General features: G+C 40.5%; 1 protein-coding gene across 1 annotated transcript in view; it reads left to right on the forward strand.

Annotated features, from left to right (window-relative positions):
• Window positions 1-2491: 2491 nt before the first annotated feature.
• Window positions 2492-24884, forward strand: part of nckap1l (NCK associated protein 1 like) — a 90663-nt gene continuing 68270 nt past the window's right edge. Inside the window, exons 1-9 of the mRNA XM_051925028.1 lie at window positions 2492-2701; window positions 7660-7770; window positions 7888-7980; window positions 9397-9453; window positions 15348-15490; window positions 15566-15656; window positions 15737-15874; window positions 21576-21624; window positions 22483-22639. Coding sequence (XP_051780988.1) covers window positions 2612-2701; window positions 7660-7770; window positions 7888-7980; window positions 9397-9453; window positions 15348-15490; window positions 15566-15656; window positions 15737-15874; window positions 21576-21624; window positions 22483-22639 — 929 coding nt within the window. The 5' untranslated portion in view covers window positions 2492-2611. The remainder of the gene's footprint in view (window positions 2702-7659; window positions 7771-7887; window positions 7981-9396; window positions 9454-15347; window positions 15491-15565; window positions 15657-15736; window positions 15875-21575; window positions 21625-22482; window positions 22640-24884) is intronic.

A 24884-nucleotide genomic window follows, 5' to 3' on the forward strand; every position in this document is an offset into this window, starting at 1 on the left:
TGCCTATATAAACATCTTTTGTGAAAGTCTAATTTTTTCAAATACAGGGAGACACCATTCAGTGCCACAACCCCCCATCTTTGCTTGTTTTTTTCTTATAACACCAATAGAAATATTTGGTGTACTCCCACATGGCATTAAAATGCACATGAAGAACTGTAATAGCCCATACTCACTACTGGCACACAGACTTATCTCAACCGGGAGAAGCCCACCCCACCTTCTACAACTCAGTGGGTAGGCATTGTTCTACCCACTGATTCTCTCTTAGAGGAAATGCCCAAAATTTTATGACAAAAATTCATAAGCCTACAGGGCCCATACTTGACTCTCTTATGCTATTTATTGTGTTACTAGCTGTGCTACTTGTCTTAGATCGGTTGAAATGTAAATAATCAACATAGACCTCAATGTTTTGCAGTGCACCATCTGTTGGAATGTATTTTGTAACGCATGTGGTAAAAAATGTATTGCCTTTGTCATTTCTACAGTTGGCACATCACAAACATTTACGGTAATAAAATGCTTTGAATTTGTCATTCCAACAGATGACGCATCATAAACATGTGTAGTAATAGAATGCATTGCATTTTTCTTTCCAACAGATGGTGCATCACAAACACTTGTAATAATAAAATGCATTGCATTTATCATTTCAACAGAGGCACTTCACAAACATTTATTGTAATAAAATGTACTGCATTTTTTGTATTCCAACAGATGGTGCATCCCAATCATTTTTAGCTCATTACATTTGTCATTCCAACAGATGGTACATTCAAAACATTTGTAATATTAAAATGCATTACATATATCATTCCAACAGATGGTATGTCCCAAACATTTGTGGTAAAAAAAATGCATTTCATTTCTCATTCCAACAGATGGCACATCACAAACATTAGATAGATAGATAGACAGATAGAAAGATAGATAGATAGATACTTTATTAATCCCAATGGGAAATTCACATTTTCCAGCAGCAGCATACTGATACAATAAATAATATTAAATTAAAGAATGATAATAATGCAGGTGAAAAACAGACAATAACTTTGTATAATGTTAAATGTTAACGTTTACCCCCCCAGGTGGAATTGAAGAGTCACATAGTTTGGGGGAGGAACGATCTCCTCAGTCTGTCAGTGGAGCAGGACGGTGACAGCAGTCTGTCGCTGAAGCTGCTCCTCTGTCTGGAGATGACACTGTTTAATGGATGTAGTGGATTCTCCATAATTGATAGGAGCCTGCTGAGCGCCCGTCGCTCTGCCACAGATGTTAAACTGTCCAGCTCCATGCCAACAATAGAGCCTGCCTTCCTCACCAGTTTGTCCAGGCGTGAGGCGTCTTTCCTCTTAATGCTGCCTCCCCAGCACACCACTTTGTAGAAGAGGGCGCTCACCACAACTGTCTGATAGAACATCTGCAGCATCTTATTGCAGATGTTGAAGGACGCCAGCCTTCTAAGGAAGTATAACCGGCTCTGTCCTTTCTTACACAGAGCATCAGTATTGGCAGTCCAGTCTAATTTATCATCCAGCTGCACTCCCAGGTATTTATAGGTCTGCACCATCTGCACACAGTCACCTCTGATGATCATGGGGTTCATGAGGGGTCTGGGCCTCCTAAAATCCACCACCAGCTCTTTGGTTTTGCTGGTGTTCAGGTGTAGGTGGTTTGAGTTGCACCATTTAACAAAGTCATTGATTAGGTCCCTGTACTCCTCCTCCAGCCCATTCCTGATGCAGCCCACGATAGCAGTGTCATCAGCGGACTTTTGCACATGCTTGCCTTGCCTTGCTTTTGTGAATACCATACCAATTGGCATATAACGGAGACTTAGAAATCAGATGAACACACAGACACTTGAGCTTTTATTAAGGTGGTGTTTAAAAAGTCAGATTTGGCTTTTGCTCATGTCTCTCTATTTGTATTTTTTTAAATGAGCATTGACCCTTGTTTTGTTTTTATTGTTTTCCTTTGTATTCCTATTTCTTCTTTGTTTTCTCTGTATTGATTTTGGAGTAAATGATTGCATCTGTTATGTTATTAATATTTGTATGATTTAGTAGCATACCATTGTAGAATTATGCTTTTTGAAAACCAAATAATAATAATAATAATAAACCCTCTAAACAGACAATGTCCAGATGCTGGATTCAAACTCAGAATGCTGGAGGTCTGGAGGTCTCCATGCACTGTCCAGTATTCTTTTGTAGCAGAGGCTTCAGTAAACACTTTTGTTCTCTTTTTATTTGACAGCTATGGTGAAATCTTCTGCAGCCACCAGTTTTAAATACTAAACCATCTTTCCCACCATCTGCAATATGCAAAAACTGAACGGAAACTAAACCCACAGGAAACAGTAACTTCGGCTTAAAGAAGTCAATGTCAAAGTATTCTGATGCTGCTTGTGAAACACCAATGGGGAGCCACATCTAGACTGAAGTAACCAATCACAAGGCAGCATGGGCTGGTTAACTAGTGGCCAAACCAGAGCAAGCCCGGTGCCCTTTTTCTACATTCAATAGGGTGGATCAGAGGGTCGGTGCTACAGAACTCTTCTGAGCTTCAGCGTTTAAAGCCAGTTGAGCTGAAGGCAGCTCCAAGGATGGCGTATCAACAGAAGCTGGCAGAGAAGCTTAGCATCCTCAATGACAGGGGCAGGGGCGTCCTCGTCCGTACCAACTACATTAAAAAGGTGAGGAAGTGAGGCCTTTAAATGCATTATTGGTGTGTGTGGACAAACTTATCAGCTCTGAAATATTCAAATTCAAAAATGTAAAATACACAATTCTACTCCCAGTGTTAAAATGTTATAATGATTGATTGACTGATTTTTTTATGTAAAAAAGAGCATAGATTTAATTATCTGTTCAAGTAGATTAATATAATGATAAACTACGAGATGTAGTATTGAAGGACATGGATAAAATACGACATCCAATAATACTGGAAAATGTTCTGCTTAAAGTCTGCTTGCCTGCATCTTTATCAAGTTTTACACAGCAAGCAACTAAAAAAGGAAGTTTATAGAAAGTCGTGAAGCAGAACAGGAAGTCAAAAACGTAGCGTCTCCACACCCTCTCCTTATTGTGAACTGTTTCAGACACAAAAAACAGAAAAGTAGGAGAAAAATATGGTGAACCTATCAAAATGAAAACGGCCTATGAGAAAATACACAGATTTGCACCACTCGACTACAGCTATAGAGACGCAGGTTAAAGTCCCAGCTTAGTCACTTGTTAAGGACTTGTAAATAGCATTATACACTGCGTAAGGTTTACAAATGGGACTCTGCAAGGTACACCTGCTTTCAAACACATCTTCTGGAGTTAGGCCCACTGGTGTGCGATGTGTCTATGTCTACTGTTAGTGTGCACTGGCATGGCCTTCTACTCCAACTAGAGGAGGCAGCAGACAGAAGACTGAACTCGCATTTACTCTGAGGCTGCTGTGGAGAGGGTGTCAGCAGCTTTACACCATTACCAGTGACCTAAAGTAGGCACAAGACATCTCAGCTGTCGAAAAGAAGGCCCACCAATGCCTTTACCTTTACAGATATCTACGGAAAACCCATATGTTTCCATCTGTGCTCACCAGCTTCTACGTGTGTACAGTGAAGACTGGATGTCTGACATTCTGGTATGTCACTTGCTCAGGTCAGTCTGCAAAGCATTACAATAGTTGGTGAAGTCAACACCGCTCAGGTCTTTTATTTTTCAGGACATTTGTAACAAATAAAAGAAGCAAACAGTAAAGACCTCAGCCATCCAGCAGAGGCTCCTTTCTCTCTCCTCTATTCAGATAGAACAGGACCACGTGTATGTGTGTATGTGTGTATGTGTGTCTGGAACCTCAGATATTATTATTATATGGACCAGAAAACAGATAGGAATTCTAAACTCATGTGCTGTGAGAGAGTTTGATCTTTGACAGATGGACCACTCAGAGCCGGTGCTTGTCTTGCACTGTGTAAGGTCAGGATGGGCCCCAAGACTTATGTAATCCTGTAACGGAAAATGAAGAGAACTGTGGGTAGCATGATGGCACCCCTGTTAAATGTCTGGTCCAGGTTCCTTCTAGATGTCCTGCATAAGCTGTACCTGCAAACACTCAGAATACTGACTGGAACATGCATCTGCACTTATAAAACATTATCCGTGCAATAACTGTCATTTGTACTTGCTGCTCATTCAACTCATATTGCTCTATAACTTCTTTTAATAGATACACATTTTATTTTATATGGCTTGTGTAATCTTTTTTTTTTTTAAGCTTTATTGGATCTAGGCTGAGTGACTTGTTTTTCTCGTCATACACATTTCATTGTATGTTGACCCTGTGTTAACCTATATATGACAAATAAACCTAAACCTAACCTAAACCTAAGCGTTTGTGAATTTCCTCTGGAAACTACAGTTAGTTCTAACATCAGGGTGTTGTGTTACTCGAGAGTGTGATGTCCTCCTCCAGATACAACACTTCATGCTGAACAACATGTCCACAGAAGAGGATTTTGTGTCTGTTTTGCCAAACAGGTGGGTAACCACCTACAGCAGGGGTGGCCAGTCCCAGTCCTGGATGACTACCATGTCTGCAGGTTTTCATTCTTATCCTTTTTTTTAATGAGTGCCCTGTTTGTGCTGCTAACTAATTTCTTTTGAATTGATTTTAATTGACTTGTTTTTTAAGATTTGTTTCCCTGAATTGCTTCATTTCTTTCCTTAAATGGCACCCAAAGAGTGAAGTGAGGGAGCCGACAGAAGACCAGCTAAGTCAGGGCCTCAAACTCCAACCAGTTGCTTAATTAGGTGGCGATTTTTGTTGTTAATTAAACTCGTTCTTTTGTTCCATGGCTTGTTGCTGCTCTCATTGTGTAATAGCAGACATTTACAAAACTGTTGATTTTCTCTTTACTAAGAGCGCTGCTCAAATGTTTTGTGGACCTGAGCAGATCAGCATTCCTGAAACCTTCATCCTCCTTTATTTTCAGATATTGTATGATGGACACCAGTTGTTTTTGGCTCATTTTGTATCTCATTATTGTTTGGCTGCTAATTAAGGAAAAAGAAACAATTAAGGGGTCTGAGCCTTCAAGAACAAGTCAACTAAAATTAACTCAAAAGAAGTTAATTAGCAGCAAAAACAGGGCACTCATTTAGAAAAGGATTAGAATGAAAACCTGCAGCCATGGTGGTCCTCCAGGACAGGAGTTGGAGACCCCTGACCCACAGTACTGTTGTTACCACTTTGTATACTGTTGTTCTTGATGCAATCAGTGTTTTAGATTTGTAATAATTTTTAACATCCCCAAACCCACTGAGTCCGATTTGGAGTTGTAGGGGACAGAAGCCTATGCCAGTAGAACTGAGTTTAGGGGATGAAATCAGCCCTGTTTGCTCCTTTAAGTGTAACTAACAATGAAAATGCACCTGGGTGGACAGCACAGAATGAAGAAAGGGATGAAGCTAATGTGTGTGACAAGAGTTGAGATCATTCAGGTTTTTTTACCTTGGTTATTAAGATTTTGTCATCATATTCATCATGATTTTCCGTGCTTTTCCAAAAGATAGATAGATAGATAGATAGATAGATGGATGGGGCAGCATGGTGGCGCAGTGGTAGCGCTGCTGCCTCACAGTAAGGAGACCTGGGTTCGCTTCATGGGTCCTCCCTGCGTGGAGTTTGCATGTTCTCCTCCCACAGTCCAAAGACATGCAGGTTAGGTGGATTGGCAATTCAAAATTGTCCCTAGTGTGTGCTTGGTGTGTGTGTGTGTGCCCTGCGGTGGGCTGGCACCCTACCCGGGGTTTGTTTCCTGCCTTGCGCCTTGTGTTGGCTGGGATTGCCTCAAGCACACCCCCATGACCCTGTAGCTAGGATATAGTGGGTTGGATAATGGATAGATAGATAGATAGATAGATAGATAGATAGATAGATAGATAGATAGATAGATAGATAGATAGATAGATAGATAGATAGATGGATGGGGCGGCACTGTGGAGCAGTGGTAGCGCTGCTGCCTCGCAGTAAGGAGACCTGGGTTTGCTTCCTGGGTTCTCCCTGCGTGGAGTTTGCAGGTTCTCCCCGTGTCTGCGTGGGTTTCCTCCCACAGTCCAAAGACATGCAGGTTAGGTGCACTGGCGATATTAAATTGTGCTTGGTGTGTGTGTGTCCTGAGGTTTGTTTCCTGCTTTGCGCCCTGTGTTGGCTCCAGCAGACCCGTTATAGACTAGTTAGGATATAATGGGTTGGATAATGGATGGATAGATAGATAGATAGATCTGAAAGGCACTATATAATAGATAGATAGATAGATATAAAAGGCACTATATAATAGATAGATAGATAGATAGATAGATAGATAGATATAAAAGGCACTATATAATAGATAGATAGATAGATAGATAGATAGATAGATAGATAGATAGATAGATAGATAGATAGATAGATAGATAGATAGACAGACAGATAGATAGATAGATAGATAGATAGATAGATAGATAGATAGATAGATAGATAGATAGATAGATAGATAGATAGATAGATAGATAGATAGATAGATAGATAGATAGATAGATAGATAGATAGATAAGGAAGTCAATCGCCAACACTGTTTTGATGGTGTTGAGGTTTAGATTGTTATGAGCACACTGTTTTAACCAGACAGCATCACGTTATTAGTAATGAGACCCATAACTATTTTATCATTGGCAGATTTCACATTTTTTGTGGAATTATCCAAAGCAGTTCAGATATTAGTGTAAAGTGAAAACAAGAGGGCTGAAAGAGCGCAGCCGTCTGGTGCACCTGTGCTGATACAGAAGGTAGATATCCCAGTCTTACATTCTGCTTCTTTAGTAACAGGATTTCAGTAATCCAATGACAAACATCAGGGAGTACAGCTGTTCCAATGAACTTCTTGTTCTGAAATTATGGGACTATAGTGTTGAAGGTGGAACTGAAATCCACAAACAGGACCCTAACATACGTTTTAGGAGAACTGAGATGTTTAAGAGGCACCAATTGACTGTTTCTTCTACTGGACAGTTTGCTCTGTAGGCAAACTAGAAGACATTTTGGGGTGAATGAGCATCAATGCGCAAAGACTTTTATAGCTTCTGATGTCAGAGAGACTGGCCTAAAATTATTATGTCCACTAATTGCATCCCTGTTTGGAACTGGAACAACAAGAGATGCCATCAAGTAGGATGGAACCCTGCATTATCCACATGACTTGTAGCCTGATGTGGAAGAGTAATTCTCAGTTTTCTCCTCAGCTTCCTTCTAAATATTTAACCTAACCAGACTGATCATGGTGAACACACACAGGCGTAAATGGGAACAAGTTAGATGGAGAACTGCTGGCTGATTTGTCGTATTTACTAACAACACTTGGGGCGAGAACCTTCACAACACAGCTGAGCTTATGGCAAAAACCAGTTCTGGATGGTATGCCAAGGCAGCACAGGATGTACTGTGATAGGTTGAAGACCCTATAGTTTAACAGTGCCCCCCACTACCTATACCCCATACCGTACAATAACACTGTGTGACAGGTTCTTTCCTCAGAAGATCTCTCTTTAGAGTTAAACAAAAGGCAGTTTTCAAGTAGACGCTGGAGATTAAAGAAGGCATTTTAACATCTTTTTCCAGATATGCTCTGATCCAAAGCAGAAACCCGCTTTCCTCACTGACAAGAGTATGGAGTCCGCCATGAAATACATCAACAAGAAATTCCCCAATGTTGACTATCGGGGTAACAGCGTATGTAAAACCATCCTTTAATTTGCCATTTGTCTACAATAAGTCAAATCCGAATATACTGTATGTGTGTGTTTCTGACATAGTAATAATCTCTTAGTTCATTTTTATTTTAAATAGCAACAGCTGAGCGCTGTCCATAAGGAGAAATCTGAAGTCCTAAAGACTCTGACAAATTTCTATCACTCTTTTATTGACATAATGGAGTTCAGGGTAAGTCCATTGACTTTTATAATGACTCTTTTGATATAATAAATAAAAATGTTTCTGTAAATAGATCAACTAGTCCATTTTTATTTGAATGTGTATATTGTATTCGCCCAAGTGACTTCACAACATCCAAGGGAATAGTTGGGGAGCCAACTGGGCAACTCTGTTTAATTTATAAACTTAAATAAACAAGTGAAAAAAAGGACAAAAAATACCATTTCTGACTTCCACTTAACGCCTCTTAAGGCAATCTCCTGTATTTGATTTATTTTTAAGAGCTGGTCTGTAATCGGAAGCCCTGTCCTCATAGGTTCGGGTCCAAGAAATGACACCTCCTTCCCTGGTCGATTGAGTTTTTCCTCACAGGTGGCGCAGTGGTAGTGTTGCTGCTTTGCAGTAAGGAGACTGTGGAAGATTGTGGGTTCGCTTCCCGGTTCCTCCCTGTGTGGATAGCGCTTTGAGTACTGAGAAAAGCGCTATATAAATGTAATGAATTATTATTATTATTATTATTATTTTTATGATGCCAGGATATATGATGATCTTCAACAGCCATGCGAGACAACATGTAAATGTCTTACAAAGCAACAATATTTAATTCAATAGAAATTTAAAAATGCACACAAGTACCAAAGGTTGGTGAATGAGAAGTACATGAACAGGCAAAGAGTGACGAGGCAAATTCGAAACTCATAAATTACAGTTAGGAATGTTCATCCCTGAATGTGGCAGAAAGCAAGTGAGCCTTTGAATTGAAAGAGAAGAGAAAAATCATAGAAAGACATAAAGTGTAACTCGGGCACATAAACTGGTTAGGGACAATAAAATAAGAACTTGCCCATTTTACCAGCTAATTACTGAATGCACACGACTGGGACATGAGGAGGAGACTCACATTCTAGACACTGAGCTGTCAAGGAACTGAACTCCATCCATCCATCCACCCATTATCCAACCTGCTATATCCTAACTACAGGGTCACGGGGGTCTGTTGGAGCCAACACAGGGCGCAAGGCAGGAACAAAGCCCAGGGCAGGATGCCAGCCAACCGCAGGGCACACAACAAGCACACATTAGGGTCAATTTAGAATCGCCAATGCACCTAACCTGCATGTCTTTGGACTGTGGGAGGAAACCCACGCAGACACGGGTGAACATGCAAACTCCACACAGGGAGGACCCAGGAAGCGAACCCCAGGTCTCCTAACTGCGAGGCAGCAGCACTACCCACTGTGCCACCGAGGCCCGGAACTGAACTCAAGTTTCACCATTGGGAATCATCCTTGGGAAAAATCTGCTCTTTCTTATTCCTTCTCTGTGATGAAAAACTGTTGTTTTTACCCCAGTATGTTTACAAATAAATTGCATTTAAATTGTTTAAAGTTCATGTGATTTATCTGTGATTTATTTCACCTGCAGGACCATGTATATGAGCTTCTGAATACAGTTGATGCTTGCCAGTGTTTCTTTGATATTGTAAGTAATGCCAATTTTGTTTATTTTGCATGAGGTTTATCTTTTTGTTGCAGACAAAATATTAAATTATTTTATCCATCTTAATAATTCAATAATTAAAGTTTAATTAAAAATATTGTGACCTACAGTCTAAGATAAGATCTGGAAACTACATCAGAGTACAAAGCCACATATGGCCAGTTTGGAACTTCCCGCTAATCCAGAGAATAAGAGAGAAAATGAGCCAGCTCTGCATCGTCAACAGGGTCACAATCTTAATGCTTTTAATTACTTACAATGTTCACAAAAATTATTTAGATAATATTTAGGAGGTTTTAGAGGTCAAATAATTCCTTGGTTCCATTTAATTTCTTTTTGACAAAGTTAAACTGAAATGTGATTACCTGTGATGGGGTGCTGATTTAAGGCGAGCTATTTTTAATGTGTTACTCATTTTACTCCTTAGATTTATGAATTATTTATAATTTGTATTCAGTCTCCTTAACTGTTTCAAGGCTGATGTTGACTTTTGTCGAAATTCAGGGGTAGAGGATGGTAATCGGCTGTAAACTGAGACAAAACTCGCCCTTACTTTTCAGTTCGACTCTCTTTGATTGAAGGAAAGTCAAGTAGCTTTGTTGATTTAACCTGCATGAGTAGTGAAGAGCAAACAGCCTCTAAAATGGCATCAACATCTGCTGAGACTAAAGCAAATGTGCAAAGCAAAATACTCTATTGACGTTTTACGTATTACCACTGAATCACACTCTGAGTTTCTGGAATCTGAGTTTGATGCAAGGGATCTGGAAATGGATATCGAAAATGAAAGTGAGGTACCAGCATCAGCCCACTGGTCCCCAGCTGATCGTGGTGCTGAACACATTTGTGTAGCTGATACACTTACAGCAGCGTTCGCCAAGGAGGACCACCATTTATGATGACGAGAGGTACAAGCCATATTGTGTCACACTGTGACTGCCACCACCTGCTGTGCCAAGACAGAGAGGTAGCCGGCCTGCCGTGCATTCCTGCTGGCCATCAAGCCACCCCTGTGCAGCCACCAGAGGTGGGTAGAGTAGCCAAAAATTGTACTCAAGTAGGAGTAAAAAATAGTCATCCAAAAAACGACTCAAGTAAGAGTAAAAAAGTACAGGGTGTCCCACTCGGGAGTACAACTTTAAAAATGCGAATTACTCGCGAACGTGTGAACGTAAAGGCGAGCTGTAAGAACTGAACAGACCTGTATTTAGTGGAAAACAAGTCCACATTACAAAAGGTGCTGAACATGTCCTCCCCCAACGTCCGCGCACAAGGAAACGCGACGCTCCATATTTGAGAATGTCCTCTGCAACATGTCACTCTCGATGGAAACAATTTCACACTCGATGTTTGCTTTCAGTTGTTTGATGGTCCTCGGTTTGCTTGCATAAACCTTGCCCTTTAAATATCCCCATAGAAAAAAATCTGGGGGAGTTAAATCGGGCGATCGAGGTGGCCACAAACCTTTCGAGATCACCCTGTCTCCAAAAAACGATCGGATCTCTTCCATACTGGGATGAGAGGTATGGCACGTTGCCCCGTCCTGTTGCCCCGTAGCGGCGCCCGCTATAGTGCCCGCCTCTTTATGACACAGAATCAATTCTTCATTAAATAAGGAATATTTTGAACCTTGTTGTCATGATGATACATGCACGCGTTGCAGAGTAATTCGCATTTTTAAAGTTGTACTCCCGAGTGGGACACCCTATATTTGGTGAAAAGACTACTCAAGTACTGAGTAACTGTTTGATCATAATTGTTGTGATGTGAGATTTTACATATAATTTGATAAATATTTTGTATGTCTTTATTTGTAATTCCCCCATTGGTCTGAAGTATGGCTGTTTAGAATTGGCTTGGATCAGAAGCTTTTAAGTACCATGATGTCCTATTGGCTGTAGGGGTTGGACAGAACATCTATAAATGTATGTGTTTAACCTCAGTATCTCTCTCTTACTAACCAACATCTGAAAGAAGCATCTCTCTTGCTAACCTGTGATGATGAAGACAGCACAATGAAGAGCACAGCTCAGCAGCCATTTTGAACAGACACGTGGCTGAAAGCTGAGCACCAATGATGCCTTAACTAGAGACATTTAAGTAACTACAAGTCTGTGTGCCGCCTGAACTACATATCACCATTTAATCAGGTTGTATGGCTGCCAATATTCAAATGTACTTTGCATTTTGTTATTATTTATGAATATTATCAATAATACATTATTTTATTTGTAACTTAACTTCTGCTTGTCTTTTTACTACATCTAATTGCCTGAGGTTATAGATATAGAAGGGAAGGTGGGGATAAGTTACATACAATAATACCTTATAAACAGTGGTAAGTCTGTGAGATTAGGCATTCTAAGGCTACATATTAATAATACAATAGGGGAAAGTAGAGCAATACATATTACTCTACCAAGAGAAAACAATAATAAATGATTTATTTTTTAGAAATGTTGTAATAAGACAGACAAAAATATAAAATAATGTGCAAATTCTGCTGTTTCCAAATAATAAAATAAAAAATGAGTAAAAATAAATAACATCTTTACAAAATAAAGATGCACAAATAACACAAAGTTCCAAATCTCAGTTTTTCACAACAAAGCTTTTGAAGCCAATACCTACAGTAGGTAACATGTATGTCTGAACAGTGCACAAGGTATACTGTACACTGACAGTATAATACTGCATATTCACTTACAAGGCAGCTTCTGCATGTACAAGAAATCTCACTTTACCGTGACTGTCTGTGTCTGTGCATGTTTGGCTAAAACGTTCTTGTTCTTCACTCAGTGAAGTGATGGTTAAGCTTCAGCAGGAGTTGGCTCTTAAGGTTCTTGCATTGAAGCTGTGACCGTTTAGCAGTGAACAGGAGCTCCGCATGACTAAAAAGTCTCTCACAGGCTGCAGACGCAGAAAGTTTGTGTGTGGTCATGTGACTGCATGGCTACGTCTGATTGGTGAAACGGAGTCATGTGATTATTGTTGCTATGTCTGATTGGTGAAGGGAAGTCATGTGATTATTGTTGCTAAGTCTGATTGGTGAAACAGTCATGCAGTAGATCCACTGGTGACTTCTCTCTGCCAAAAATATAGCATATCTAATGTGTAAATAGAAAAAAAGTAACAAGTCGAGTGTTGCCCAATGTAGCGGAGTAAGAGTAGCGTTTCTTCTTCACAAATGTACTCAAGTAAAAGTAAAAAGTATGATGCAGTAAAACTACTCGTAGAAGTACAGTTTTTTAAAACAGTTACTCAAGTAAATGTAACAGAGTAAATGTAACTCGTTACTACCCACCTCTGGCAGCTACTGCTGCCAGAGATGATGAACACGCGCCAACAGCAGCCACAGCACATAGCAACAGATGTTTTATGTTGATTTATGTGTGAAACCAGTGCATCGTGTGCTTTTGGAAAAAAATATTCAGCCCTCAAAGAGTCAAATGTGCTCCTATTCTATGTGCTTTGTGGGTGAGGCCATCTGGACGTCACCACTGCTGGGGTCCTCCTTCTGGCTTAATATTCACAGTCAAAAGTGAGGCCCAGCCCTGGAGCACTGAGTTGGTGTTTGAACTTTACAAGTCAGTGTTGTTATTTTTAATTTTTCTGGTTTTCATGGTTTCTTTTGTTCTTGTGTTGATGGGATTCTAATCTTGGACAGCGTTTCAAGATGACTTTTACGCAAATCCTTTTTGCCTTGTTATTCCCTCTTTTGTTAATAAACCCTTCTTTTGTAAAGATTACATTTTGGATTGTCTATACCTGACAGAGTTTTACAGTTTCTCTCCCATTGTAAGATATTTTTGTTAAAAGAATACTTCATCTAAAAATAATATGTATTATTTATGTGCTACTTACCTAATGTAGTAGTGGCTGAGAAAAAATGTAATCTCAAGCTTTCATGTAGATTGTAAAGAAAAAGGTTTATGATATAATAGAACTAATGGTTAGCAGTACTGTACAACTGCAAGTAATGTGAAAAATACCCAAGGAATAAAAAATCTCAAGTTAGCATGTATTTCGCACATTTTAAGCATACAACTGGATAACTGACATGACGAGTTTGTGACATGAGTAACATGAGTCTTTTTTCTTTTTGTTATACTGTAAATGATTTTCACATTGCTTGCTGTTGCACAGCACTGTTTACCGTTTGTTTTGTCCTGGTAGTGCTCTCTATTACTCTACTTTCCCCTTTTGTATTATTAATATGTAGCCTTTGTCAGAATGCCTCAAATCTCACAGACATACCACTGTTTATAACGTATTATAGTATATAACTTTCCCCACATTTCTTTCTACATCTATAACCTCAGGCAATTAGGTGCAGTAAAAGACAAGCAGGAGTTAAGTTACACATAAAGTAATGTATTATTGATAATATTCATAAATAATAAAAATATGCAAAGTACATTTGAATATTGGCAACCATACAACCTGATTAAATGGTGATGTGTAGTTTCAGGTGGCACACAGTCTTGTTTGTTACTTGAAAATGTCTCTAATTAAGGCATCATTTGTGGTCAGCTTTCCATTCAAAACAGGCCACATGCCTGTCTCAATATGGCTGCCGAGCTGTGCTCTTCATTGTGTTGTTCTTGTCAGTTCATGGTGTGAGATGATCCTTCATCAGATGTTAGTAAGAGAGATTGAGTGTGAGGTTAAGCAAGCAGATTTATAGATTCTCTGTCCAACCCCTAGAGCCAATAGGACGTCATGGTACTTAAAAGCTTTTGATCCAAGCCAATTCCAAACAGCCATACTTCAGACCAATGGGGGGACAGAACATCTTAACACCTGCAACCCACCAAAACCATATGTTAAGGTAAAGCTTAGCAGGTAGGCAGCCTGGCTTTCTTGCAGGGGTTGAAAGACTTAAGCAGAGGAACACTCGTCATACTGGTTTAAGACCCATTCCTAAAGGTGGGGGGGGGTAAACATGAATGCTTCTCACTAATATAACACTAAAATTACATTGCTTTGCCTAAATTACAAATAAAGACATACAAAATATTTATCAAGTTATATGCAAAATCTTACATCACAACACCATTGTATTATTTTTATATCATAATCCTATTTTTCTGTTCTGCATGAAAGCGTGAGATTACATTTTTTTCTCAACCATCACTACAAATTACATGGGGTAAGTGACTTATAAAAACATATCTTGTTTGGGTGGAGTATTCCGGTAAATGTGTGGGCCTTTTTCAATACTGTATTTTTAACTTTTCAGACCACTTCCCCACTTTTAGGCCCGTTGGGGCCGCAGCCTGCAGGTAGTAGTTGTGACCTGACTGACTATTGGTGTGCCTGTTCTGAGTAGGCCAGTCAAGGTGCTTTGTTGCTCTTTTGGAGGTCACCTTTCACCATGTTCCTGTTTAGACATTACAACACATGTATCAAAAAATACACCAGAATAATTCCTTTCATTCCTTTTTATTGTTTTTGGGCTATCCCACGATTTAAAAATTTAATTCTTTGGCTTTTATTTGCTGCATAACGCATTGACAGTTGTTTTTACCCAGTAGTTTTTGATGCTTCAATTAGTCGTCTGCCGACTTGAAACACTTTGATAATGGGAAAAACTATATACAGTAGATAAATAACAGTAATTATTATTATTATTATTAATATTAATATTGCAGATGTTTCACAGAGTTGTGTTGATTCTGTGGTTGGCAGAGTTGTGCATAACACTCTCTGCATTTCATATGATACTTCACGTAACTTTTTATATATGCATTTAGTAAGTTTAGGTTTACAGTTAGAGTGATACTAAGAAGACAATTTGAGACTAGAACAAATAGCAAATAAAATGCATTCCTCATACATTGACAACATACCTATTAAGGCCTTTTTCCTTGCAGACTGTAAATTATGACTTTACAAAGAATTACTTGGACCTCATTATTACTTACGTCTCCGTGATCCTGCTGCTGTCTCGCATTGATGACAGGAAAGTCTTGGTAGGCATGTACAACTGTGCCCATGAGATGTCTAATGGATCCAGGTGAGCAGATCAGAAATCTAAGCCAAAATGATGGCAACTACTTGATGGCTCATATTATGTTAATCTGACTTTCAGTGATTCTGCTTATCCACGGCTGGGACAAATGTTGCTGGAATATGAAAATCCTTGGAAGAAGATGACAGAAGAATTTGGACCACACACTAAGGTTTATTATATTCTACATAATTTGATAAGAAATGGGACCATGAAACTTTCATTAATAACACTATTTAAATTATTTTCCAGGCTGTGACAGAGGCCCTGCTGTCACTTCAGCAGATCTATCCTCGACGAAACTTGCCTGCAGAACAGTGGCGCAATGCACAGATGCTTAGTTTGTTGAGCTCTGCGCCTACCATGTTGAACCCTGCCACCTGTGACACGGTGAGTCTCACTCAATTTCTAACCTTTTTATATAATAGGAAGGATATTATTAAATGCTCCAACATATTAAATCCATGGGGCGGCACGGTAGCACAGTGAGTACTGTTGCTGCCTTGCAGTTAGAAGACTCCGGTTTGCTTCCCAGGTCCTCCCTGCATGGAGTTTGCATGTTCTCCCCAAGTCTGCTTGGGTTTCCTCCCACAGTCCAAAGACATGCAGGTTAGGTGCATTGGCGATCCTAAATTGTCCCTAGTGTGTGCTTGGTGTGTGTGTGTGTGTGTGCCCTGCGGTGGGCTGGCGCCCTGGCTGGGGTTTGTTTCCTGCCTTGCACCCTGTGTTGGCTGAGATTGGCTCCAGCAGACCCCGTGACCCAGTAGTTAGGATATAGTCGGGTTGGATAATGGATGGATGGATATTAATCCATGCAACAAGTATAGATAGATAGATAGATAGATAGATAGATAGATAGATAGATAGATAGATAGATAGATAGATAGATAGATAGATAGATAGATAGATAGATAGATAGATAGATAGATATGAAAGGCACTATATAATAGATAGATAGATAGATAGATAGATAGATAGATAGATAGATAGATAGATAGATAGATAGATAGATAGATAGATAGATAGATAGATAGATAGATAGATAGATAGATAGATAGATAATACTTTATTTGTCTATTATAATTATACTAGGTGTTGACCTTGGAAATTGCCACACAGATATATGAACTTGAATTTTATTCCATTTAACCAGGCAATGTCAAGGATAGCCTGGATGTGTAAGAAATGCAATAGTTAAATTCAGCGAATCCTGGCGTACTATATACAGTATTTGGTACAGTGCTCCAGATATGTTTTATTTAAAGCTGAAAATTAGCCTAAATTCCAGTATATGTATTTCAATGTGTATCTCCCACATTGCTGGTCAGATAATTTCAAACTTTTCTCAATATATGTATTGTGATAGATAGGGGCGCTCTCGCTCCCTTGAACCCTCAGACACCACGTCAGACACTAGATAAAAGTCCAAAATGACTTTATTATTAATAATAAATGTGCACAAAGCACCCTCCACTCCACTATACTCCAATAAACAATACACAATAATCAATAATCCTCCTCACTCCCAGACGCGTTGCCACCCTTCCACCCAGCTCAGCTCAACGTCTGGGATCTCCCATAGTCCTTTTATAGTCCCTGACCCAGAAGTGTTTCCAATCCTTCAGTACATGTGACTTTCTTTCACCTCCGGGTCAGATAAAAAGTTCTCCTGGAAGCACGTCATTTCCCTTGTTGCTTTGCCTACGACGTACTTCCGGGCTATAGGGCACATACCTCCTCTGTTGTCCCCTGTGGTATCCAGCAGGGCTGTAAAGGAAAACTCCATCGTCCAGGATTCCCTGCTGGTATTCAGGGCACCTCCATGCTGCAGGCAGAGCTCCACCTGGCGGCCTGGGGGTATTGGCCAGGATGACAAGCTGGCCATAGACCACAATATATAAGGCATATTAACAGTAGGTTGAGTAATATTGAGTAATATTATCACAAATTGCAGCATCCCCATTCTAATACAGTCTGTTATAACTAAAACAAAAGGAAATCCTATAACTTGTTTTAAAATAAAAGAGCAGTCACAGTCACAGTGAGGCACTACCATCGATACAAAGCAGCCCCCATCATTTTTTCTTGATGCACTTCTGCTGAATGATTTGTTGGCTGAAATTCTTCAGTGTCGGTGTGTCACAGAGAGCATGTGTAGCATTGTTCATCATGGCTCTCAGTTTTGTTTTAATTCTCTCCTTCAATGCTACCTCTGAAAGCTCCATTTTTTAAAAATGTTTACTGTGACTCTGAAAGAGCTCTGCACAAGAATTCCAATGTGCCTTGACTGTTGGTTTTATGCACAAATGGAAAATAAAGAACCTTGAACACAAACAGTAGGACGTTTTCTTCACACAAAGAACCACAGACACTTGGAATAAGTGACAGGAGGACTTTAGGGACTTTCAAAACTCAACTTTTAGAATAATTAGATAACTAGTTGGAACTGGCAAGCTGTGCTGGGCTCAATGGCCTTTTCTCATCTAGATTGTTTAATTTTCTAATATATAATTCATATGTGTTAAAATCCAAACTTCTACAACTTCACACCGTTTAAATACAGGGATATTCACATAAGTAAAAATGTACTTTGCTAGACTCTCAAAGTCACTTTGAGCAAATCCCAGCACAGACAAACCTTACAAACAATGGCATTCATCTCCTCAGTGAAGACCAAGTGAGCGCTTTAGCTTATCAAGTTCCGAAACGCTCTGACAGTTTCTGTCCTGTCTTTGATGGCACATTATTTGGGAGTGTCAGCACTTTTAAGCTATCGCCAAAGGCACTGAGTGCAGAGTAATCCACATGCTTTAATGGAGATTATGAAAGTAATTTTAATACTGTGTGAGTTTTTTTCTCACTATCTGTCTGTTTCCAGAATGATTCATTTTAAAATGTAAAAGACAGCATTTTTTTATTTGATTGTTTTGAATATCATTCTGGCACCTTACAATGAAAATGCTAGCATGGTGTCAGTACATACTGGAGGAGTTGTGAGTTATTAAAACATGCTGGTTATTTACAAATCTCTCAATACTTCTTTTTTGTAATCACATGTCAGAAGATGCTAAAAGAACCCAAAGCATTTTGATGGCTGAGTTTAGGTCGCTGCAAAATGAGATAATTAAGTCAATGCAGTGATTGTGCTTAAAAAATCAACATGAGCAACAGAGTAATGGGGATTGTGGAAGAGAGGTGAAGAAGAGAGTGCAGGCAGGGTGGAGTGGGTGGAGAAGAGTGTCAGGAGTGATTTGTGACAGACGGGTATCAGCAAGAGTGAAAGGGAAGGTCTACAGGACGGTAGTGAGACCAGCTATGTTATATGGGTTGGAGAAGGTGGCACTGACCAGAAAGCAGGAGACAGAGCTGGAGGTGGCAGAGTTCAAGATGTTAAGATCTGCATTGGGTCTGAAGAGGATGGACAGGATTAGAAATGAGGACATTAGAGGGTCAGCTCAGGTGGGACAGTTGGGAGACAAAGTCAGAGAGGCGAGATTGCATTGATTTGGACATGTGCAGAGGAGAGATGCTGGGTATAATGAGAGAAGGGTGCTAAGGATAGAGCTGCCAGGGAAGAGGAACAGAGGAAGGCCTAAGCAAAGGTTTATGGATGTGCTGAGAGAGTGTATGCAGGTGATGGGTGTGACAGAGCAAGATGCAGAGCACACTAATGATATGGAAGAAGATGATCCGCTGTGGCGACACCTAAGGGGAGCAGCTGAAAGAAGAAGAAGAAGTGATTGTGCTTAATCATCTTCTATAAACTGAAGTGCAAGAGGACAGCGGCCATCTGTCTAGCATTCAATCAGTCAGTCAAGTTCAGCTAAATAATTAAGCAAGGTGACCACTCTTTGTTCCTCCACTTTTCCATCTCTGTTTGCTTCAGTTTTTTGAAAGACGCCTTTTATTGCCCCCCTTCACATTTGCTTTTTCACACTGTACGTTATTGTTGTATGACATTTCATAATTCATTTTTTTTATGACTTTCCCTTCAGTTTTTTTTTGCTTATCAGAATCACATTTATTGGCCTAGTATGCATTTGTACGAGAAATTTGACTCTTTTGTTTTTGGGGGAGTCAAGCTAAAGTTAGAAAACGGGATTTATCAGAACATGGAATGAATCTTAACCAAATTGATCATGTCATTTCTCAGTGTGGTCTCTGCCCTTCTCAATGCACTTGCTCCACCTGCCTGGCAGTGCCAGGATTCCAGCAGAATAACAGGGTTTGTCTCGTCCTCATAGCCACTCGTGCACCGCTTTCTTCACATCATCATCTGTCTTGAATCGACGACCACCCAGATGTTTTTTTTAGCGCTCCAAAAAGGTGGAAGTCACACGGTGCCAAATCTGGCAAATAAGAAGAATGTGTTCACATGGAAGAACTTGATGATGACGGTCAAGCTGGATTGACTGCTAACCCTAAAAAATGTAAACTAGGTATGTCTGAGACTCATTATCTAGGTTACTCCATGGGCAGGGGTTTACTTCGTCCACAATTAAGAAAAATAGAAGAGGTGCTCGCTTACCACATCCTAAAACGCAGAAACAGGTACACACTTTTCTGGGGCTAGCGGGTTACTACAGAAGATTCATCCCTGACTTCGCAAATTTGTGCTGCTCCTCTCTCAGAGCTTACTAAAGGAAGAAAAAAACGACCTATTGTATGGACAGAACCTTGCGAACGTTCCTTCTCAGATTTAAAAAAAGCTTTGTCTTCTTATCCAGTGTTGCGAAATCATGATTTCTCTAAAGATTTTATACTACAGACGGACGCAAGTGCATTCGGAGTAGGAGCAGTCCTGTCCCAGGTGTTTGATGGGGAAGAACACCCTATCACATACTTGAGTAGGAAATTACTCCCCAGAGAACGCAATTATTCATCTATTGAGAAAGAATGTTTGGCGATTAAATGGGCTATAGAAGCGCTACGTTATTACTTATGGGGACGAAAGTTCACATTAGTAACTGATCATGCTCCACTTTAATGGTTATATCGTCAAAAAGATAGAAACTCCCGTCTCATGAGATGGTTCCTGGGCTTACAACCTTACGGTTTTATAGTCAGGCATCGACCTGGTTCTGAGCATATTAATGCTGATGTCCTGTCACGTCTGTTTGAACCTGGTCTGGAGGATCGCTTGATTCACGGAAACGTGAATAAAGCTGATCGCACCCCCAGAGAATATAGACGCCCCTGGGAACACCCCTAAAAAGACATTGACAGACTACCTTCACATTCCTCCTGTCCTTTCTGGCCGGCTCTGTCGCGTAATCTGCCTCTCGCGCGGTGCTCCGCCTTCTTAAAAAGCCTGCAAGGGCTTCTTTCAGTTTGTTAAATTGATTGTTTGCTTCTCCTTATCTCTCTCTCAGACATTCTCTGCTCCTAGTGGACCTATGATCTCTGACTTGTCATGGAGCATGTTTAAACTTTTGAAAAAAGACAAATGTTTGTTTGCAGTGCTTTGAATAAAGTTCCTTTTTTTCTACAACCTCCTGTGTCTCTGTGCAAATCTGTGAGCCAAGCGTGACAGTAGGGACATCACGGTGCTTTGATCAGGTGGTGGTGGTGGTGCAGATCGCCAGCAGAGAAAACCAGAAAAATTAGAGAAGAGAAAGTAGGGGTTAGAACGGATTTTGAAGCCACCATGAATAATAATGATAATTAAATACATATGCAGAATATCAGGATTAAACTAAAATGTAGCTCTGAGAAAGCCATGTTAAAATAATGTGTTTTCAGCAGTGTTTTAAAGTGCTCCACCATATCAGCCTGGTGAATTTCTATCAGTCAGCTCTTGTAGATTTTAGGTGCATAACAGCAGAAGGCCGTCCGCCTCACCACTTCTTAAGTTTAGTTCTTGGAATTCTAAGCAGACCCGCATTTAATGATCTAAGGTTACGATTTGGAGTGTAAGATGAGAGGCATTCTGAGATATAAGATGGAGCAGATTATTGAAGCAATTACAATGACCTGGTTACACATGAATATTCATTAGCATCATGTGAGAGCTGAGAGTATGTGCAAAAAAACAATGAAATCTTAAATGAAAAGTGCTAACTCATCAATTTTGTTTCTTTCCACTCTGTAGATGCTGTGTGAGTACTTATCTATGGAGACAATGGAACGGTGGATAATCAGTAAGTCTTTGAACCTTCGTGATAAGTCTGTCACTCAAGTTACTGCTCTTGTTATGATTTTTAAAGGCGTTGATGAAGTATGGCACAAGTCATGGTATCCTCAGCAGTAGCACCAGTGGTGCAGTGGTAGCTCTAAGGAGACCAGGGTTCATATCCTGGATCCTCCCTGTGTGGAGTTTACTTTGTCAGTTGCCTCCAGGTACTCAGGTTCCCTCCCACAATCCAAACACACGCAGGTTAGGTGGACTAGTGACGCTAAACTGGCCCTGGTTTGTGGATTCAGCCTGCAATGGCCTAGTTATCCTCACAGGTGGCGCTGTGGTACTGCTGCTGCTTTGCAGTAAGGAGATTGTGGGTTCGCTTCCCGGGTCCTCCCTGTGTGGACAGCGCTTTGAGTAGTGAGAAAAGTGCTATATAAATGTAAAGAATTATTATTATTATTAGTGGCATGTCCAGGGACTGTTCCTGCCTTGCACCCTAGGCTAGCTGAGATAGGCTCCCACAACACTGTTGAGGACTTAGCGGGTTAGAAAATGACTGACTGACTTTTCTCTATTAGTTTTCTTCAGAGGCCCTGCTTTCCCTGAACCCTTTACTTGCTGGGAAAGGCTCCAGCTTCTCTGTGTCACTGACGAAATGTGTTTAGAGGATGGATGAATGGTATCCTCAGTTGCATAAAATCAAATGAATGAAACTTTATTGAATTAATTTCACCTTCTTTTGTTTGGAAGCAATGTTATATACAATGGCAACGTTTGAGAAATAGGGGGCGTACAGAGTTTGCTTAGGAATTTCATTCATGACTAAGTGTTCCTAGGCCTTGGGTCACAGTTAATGCCAAACTGTTTTCCTTCCCAGTTGGTTTTTTGCTGTGCCATGGAAGTCTAAACACACACCAGCCATCTCAAGACTTGTGGAAAAGTGCATTACGGAGTGGACTTTGCATTACACTTATCAGAGATGAACTGCTGTTCTTCCATAAGACCACTGAAGACTTTTTTGACAACATGAAGGGGTAAGATACGAACCTTTGAGAACTATTGCACCAGCATTTTCTTTGGTTGACATTAATCACAAAGGAAGGGGTGGTGTGGTGGTAGTGTTTCTGCCTTGAAGATAGGAGACCAGGGTTCCCATCCTGGGTCCCCCAGTGTGGGGTTTGCATGTTCTCCCTGTGTGCATGTGGGTTTCCTCCAGGTGCTCTGGTTTCCTCCCACAGTTCAACACTTGGCAATACTAAATTGGTCTGTGAGTGTGTTTGCTGTGTGTTCACCCTGTGATGGGCCAGGGTTTGTTCCTACCTCGTGCCCTATGCCAGCTGGGTCAGGCTCCAGCACCCCCCATGACCCTGCGTGTTACAAAATGACTGACAGCCTTTCCTCCGTTTTCTTCACAGGCCCTGCTATAAGCATAGCATAAGCACAGTAAAAAAGTTATTTTTGTGGATCCACCATCAAGTTTCAGAATGAAAAGTGGGATCCTTTGATTTAAAAAAATAAGAAAAATATTCTATTCTCTTAATATGCGTATATGAAAGTATCCTGTATTGTAACAGAGAATGTATGTGTAAATAAGAACTTCCACATCCACTTTCTAAACCTGATTATCCAGAGCAGGGTTTGGGGAAACTGGAGTCTTCCCTAACAAACATCAGACGCAATCCAAGAACAATCCCTAGACAGAGTGCGAGTACATCACAGGTGAACACACACACACACACACACACACACACACACACACACTCATACATCACCAGTTCGCCTAATCTTCATTTCTTTGAGAGGAAACCGAAGCACCTGAAGAAAGCATATGCCAAAAAGAAGAAAACCCCACGCAGGACCTTAAACCCCATCGGCTTTTTGCAATGCAGTGGCACTACCGGTGTACAGTTGTAATATGAAAGCTGTTTTATTATTAATGCAGTATGGTCCATACTTGCTCAAAGTCAACTTTGTGAAACACCAGAGTCTGATGCATCAGCACCGACAACTCTGGATGGAACACAAGTCCTTTTACATTGAGACCAACAAATACAATCACTGACAATGTTATAGTTAGTTGTTCTGGCATGCATGTCTTTAAGGTGTGCAATCGATGTAATGGATGGACTGGAATCTCACCTGGGATAGGGAATGGTCCTTTATGTTATGGAAGGACGGCAAGGATAGATGCTTCCTATTTCTTTGCCCGTTGGAACACAGATACAATGGATGGACAAAGGGAGATTGCCTGTCAAGATCAGTTGTTCCTTCACTATGATAGGTGGCAATGCTCCTCTGGCATGACCCTGGTTTGGACATACCTAGCACTGCATGGCAAGTGTGGTTCTGAAGGGCAGCCCTGTTGGGTGCCCCAGGTAATGCCAGGATGTGCTGCCAGTAGAGGACTCCCTTGTTTAATGGCACATCCTCCTGACCTCAAACTACTTCCTGGTTGTATTGTTCTGGCACCAGGAGTACTCCTGGGTCCTGGCATGAAAGGAGCCACCTCACCTCACTCTAGGAGTCGGAGCCGGGAGGAGGAGGAGGAGGAGAACAAAGCTTGCCAGTCAGGAGAGGAAGAAATGAAAAGAAATGCTTTGCCTTGTTAGTATAAAGAAGTTATTTTTTAGAAAATGAAGGGTTGGACCCAGGACTGGTGCCCGTGGAATTGTGTCAAGGTTTTGGGGGTTGTGCTGTGCCCCCTAGTGGCCAATTGTGAAATTCAAGGAAACGGGGCAAAATCTGTGAGAAATACTTACAATCTGTCCACAGTCTCGGGGCTGGCTACTGAAACCATGTTTCTGAAGCTGTGAAGAATAAGCACAAAAACTGTAATAATATTCCACCCAAATGAAGAACAGATACTTTATAGTTTATTCCAACAAGATGCAGTTAAAAGGACAAAATGTCCCATTGGTAACAAACTTATCAGATAAATACGTATTATTAACACCCAGCTGTCTTGTGTTCAGGACATACAGTATATAACACCCCTGGCAAAGAAAGACAAACAGGATCAATTAAGAGCTGACTTTATCATGCCTTCCCTTCTGGTGAACACTACAAGGCCATTGGCATTTGCACCAGTCGACTCAGAGAGCATCCCTACCCATAGACTGACCACACTCTCACCCTTTAGCGCAGTCTGAGTCCTCCAACAGCCATTTCTGTTTCAGTTAATCAGTCTGATTCCATGAGCTCATTATGTCATTCATCATAGCAGCAGTTGGTTATCTTTGTCAGATTATACACTGGGCTGTACATCTATAAAGTGATCAA

Source organism: Erpetoichthys calabaricus, chromosome 3 (assembly GCF_900747795.2).
Source record: "Erpetoichthys calabaricus chromosome 3, fErpCal1.3, whole genome shotgun sequence".
NCBI classification, from domain to species: Eukaryota; Metazoa; Chordata; class Cladistia; order Polypteriformes; family Polypteridae; genus Erpetoichthys; species Erpetoichthys calabaricus.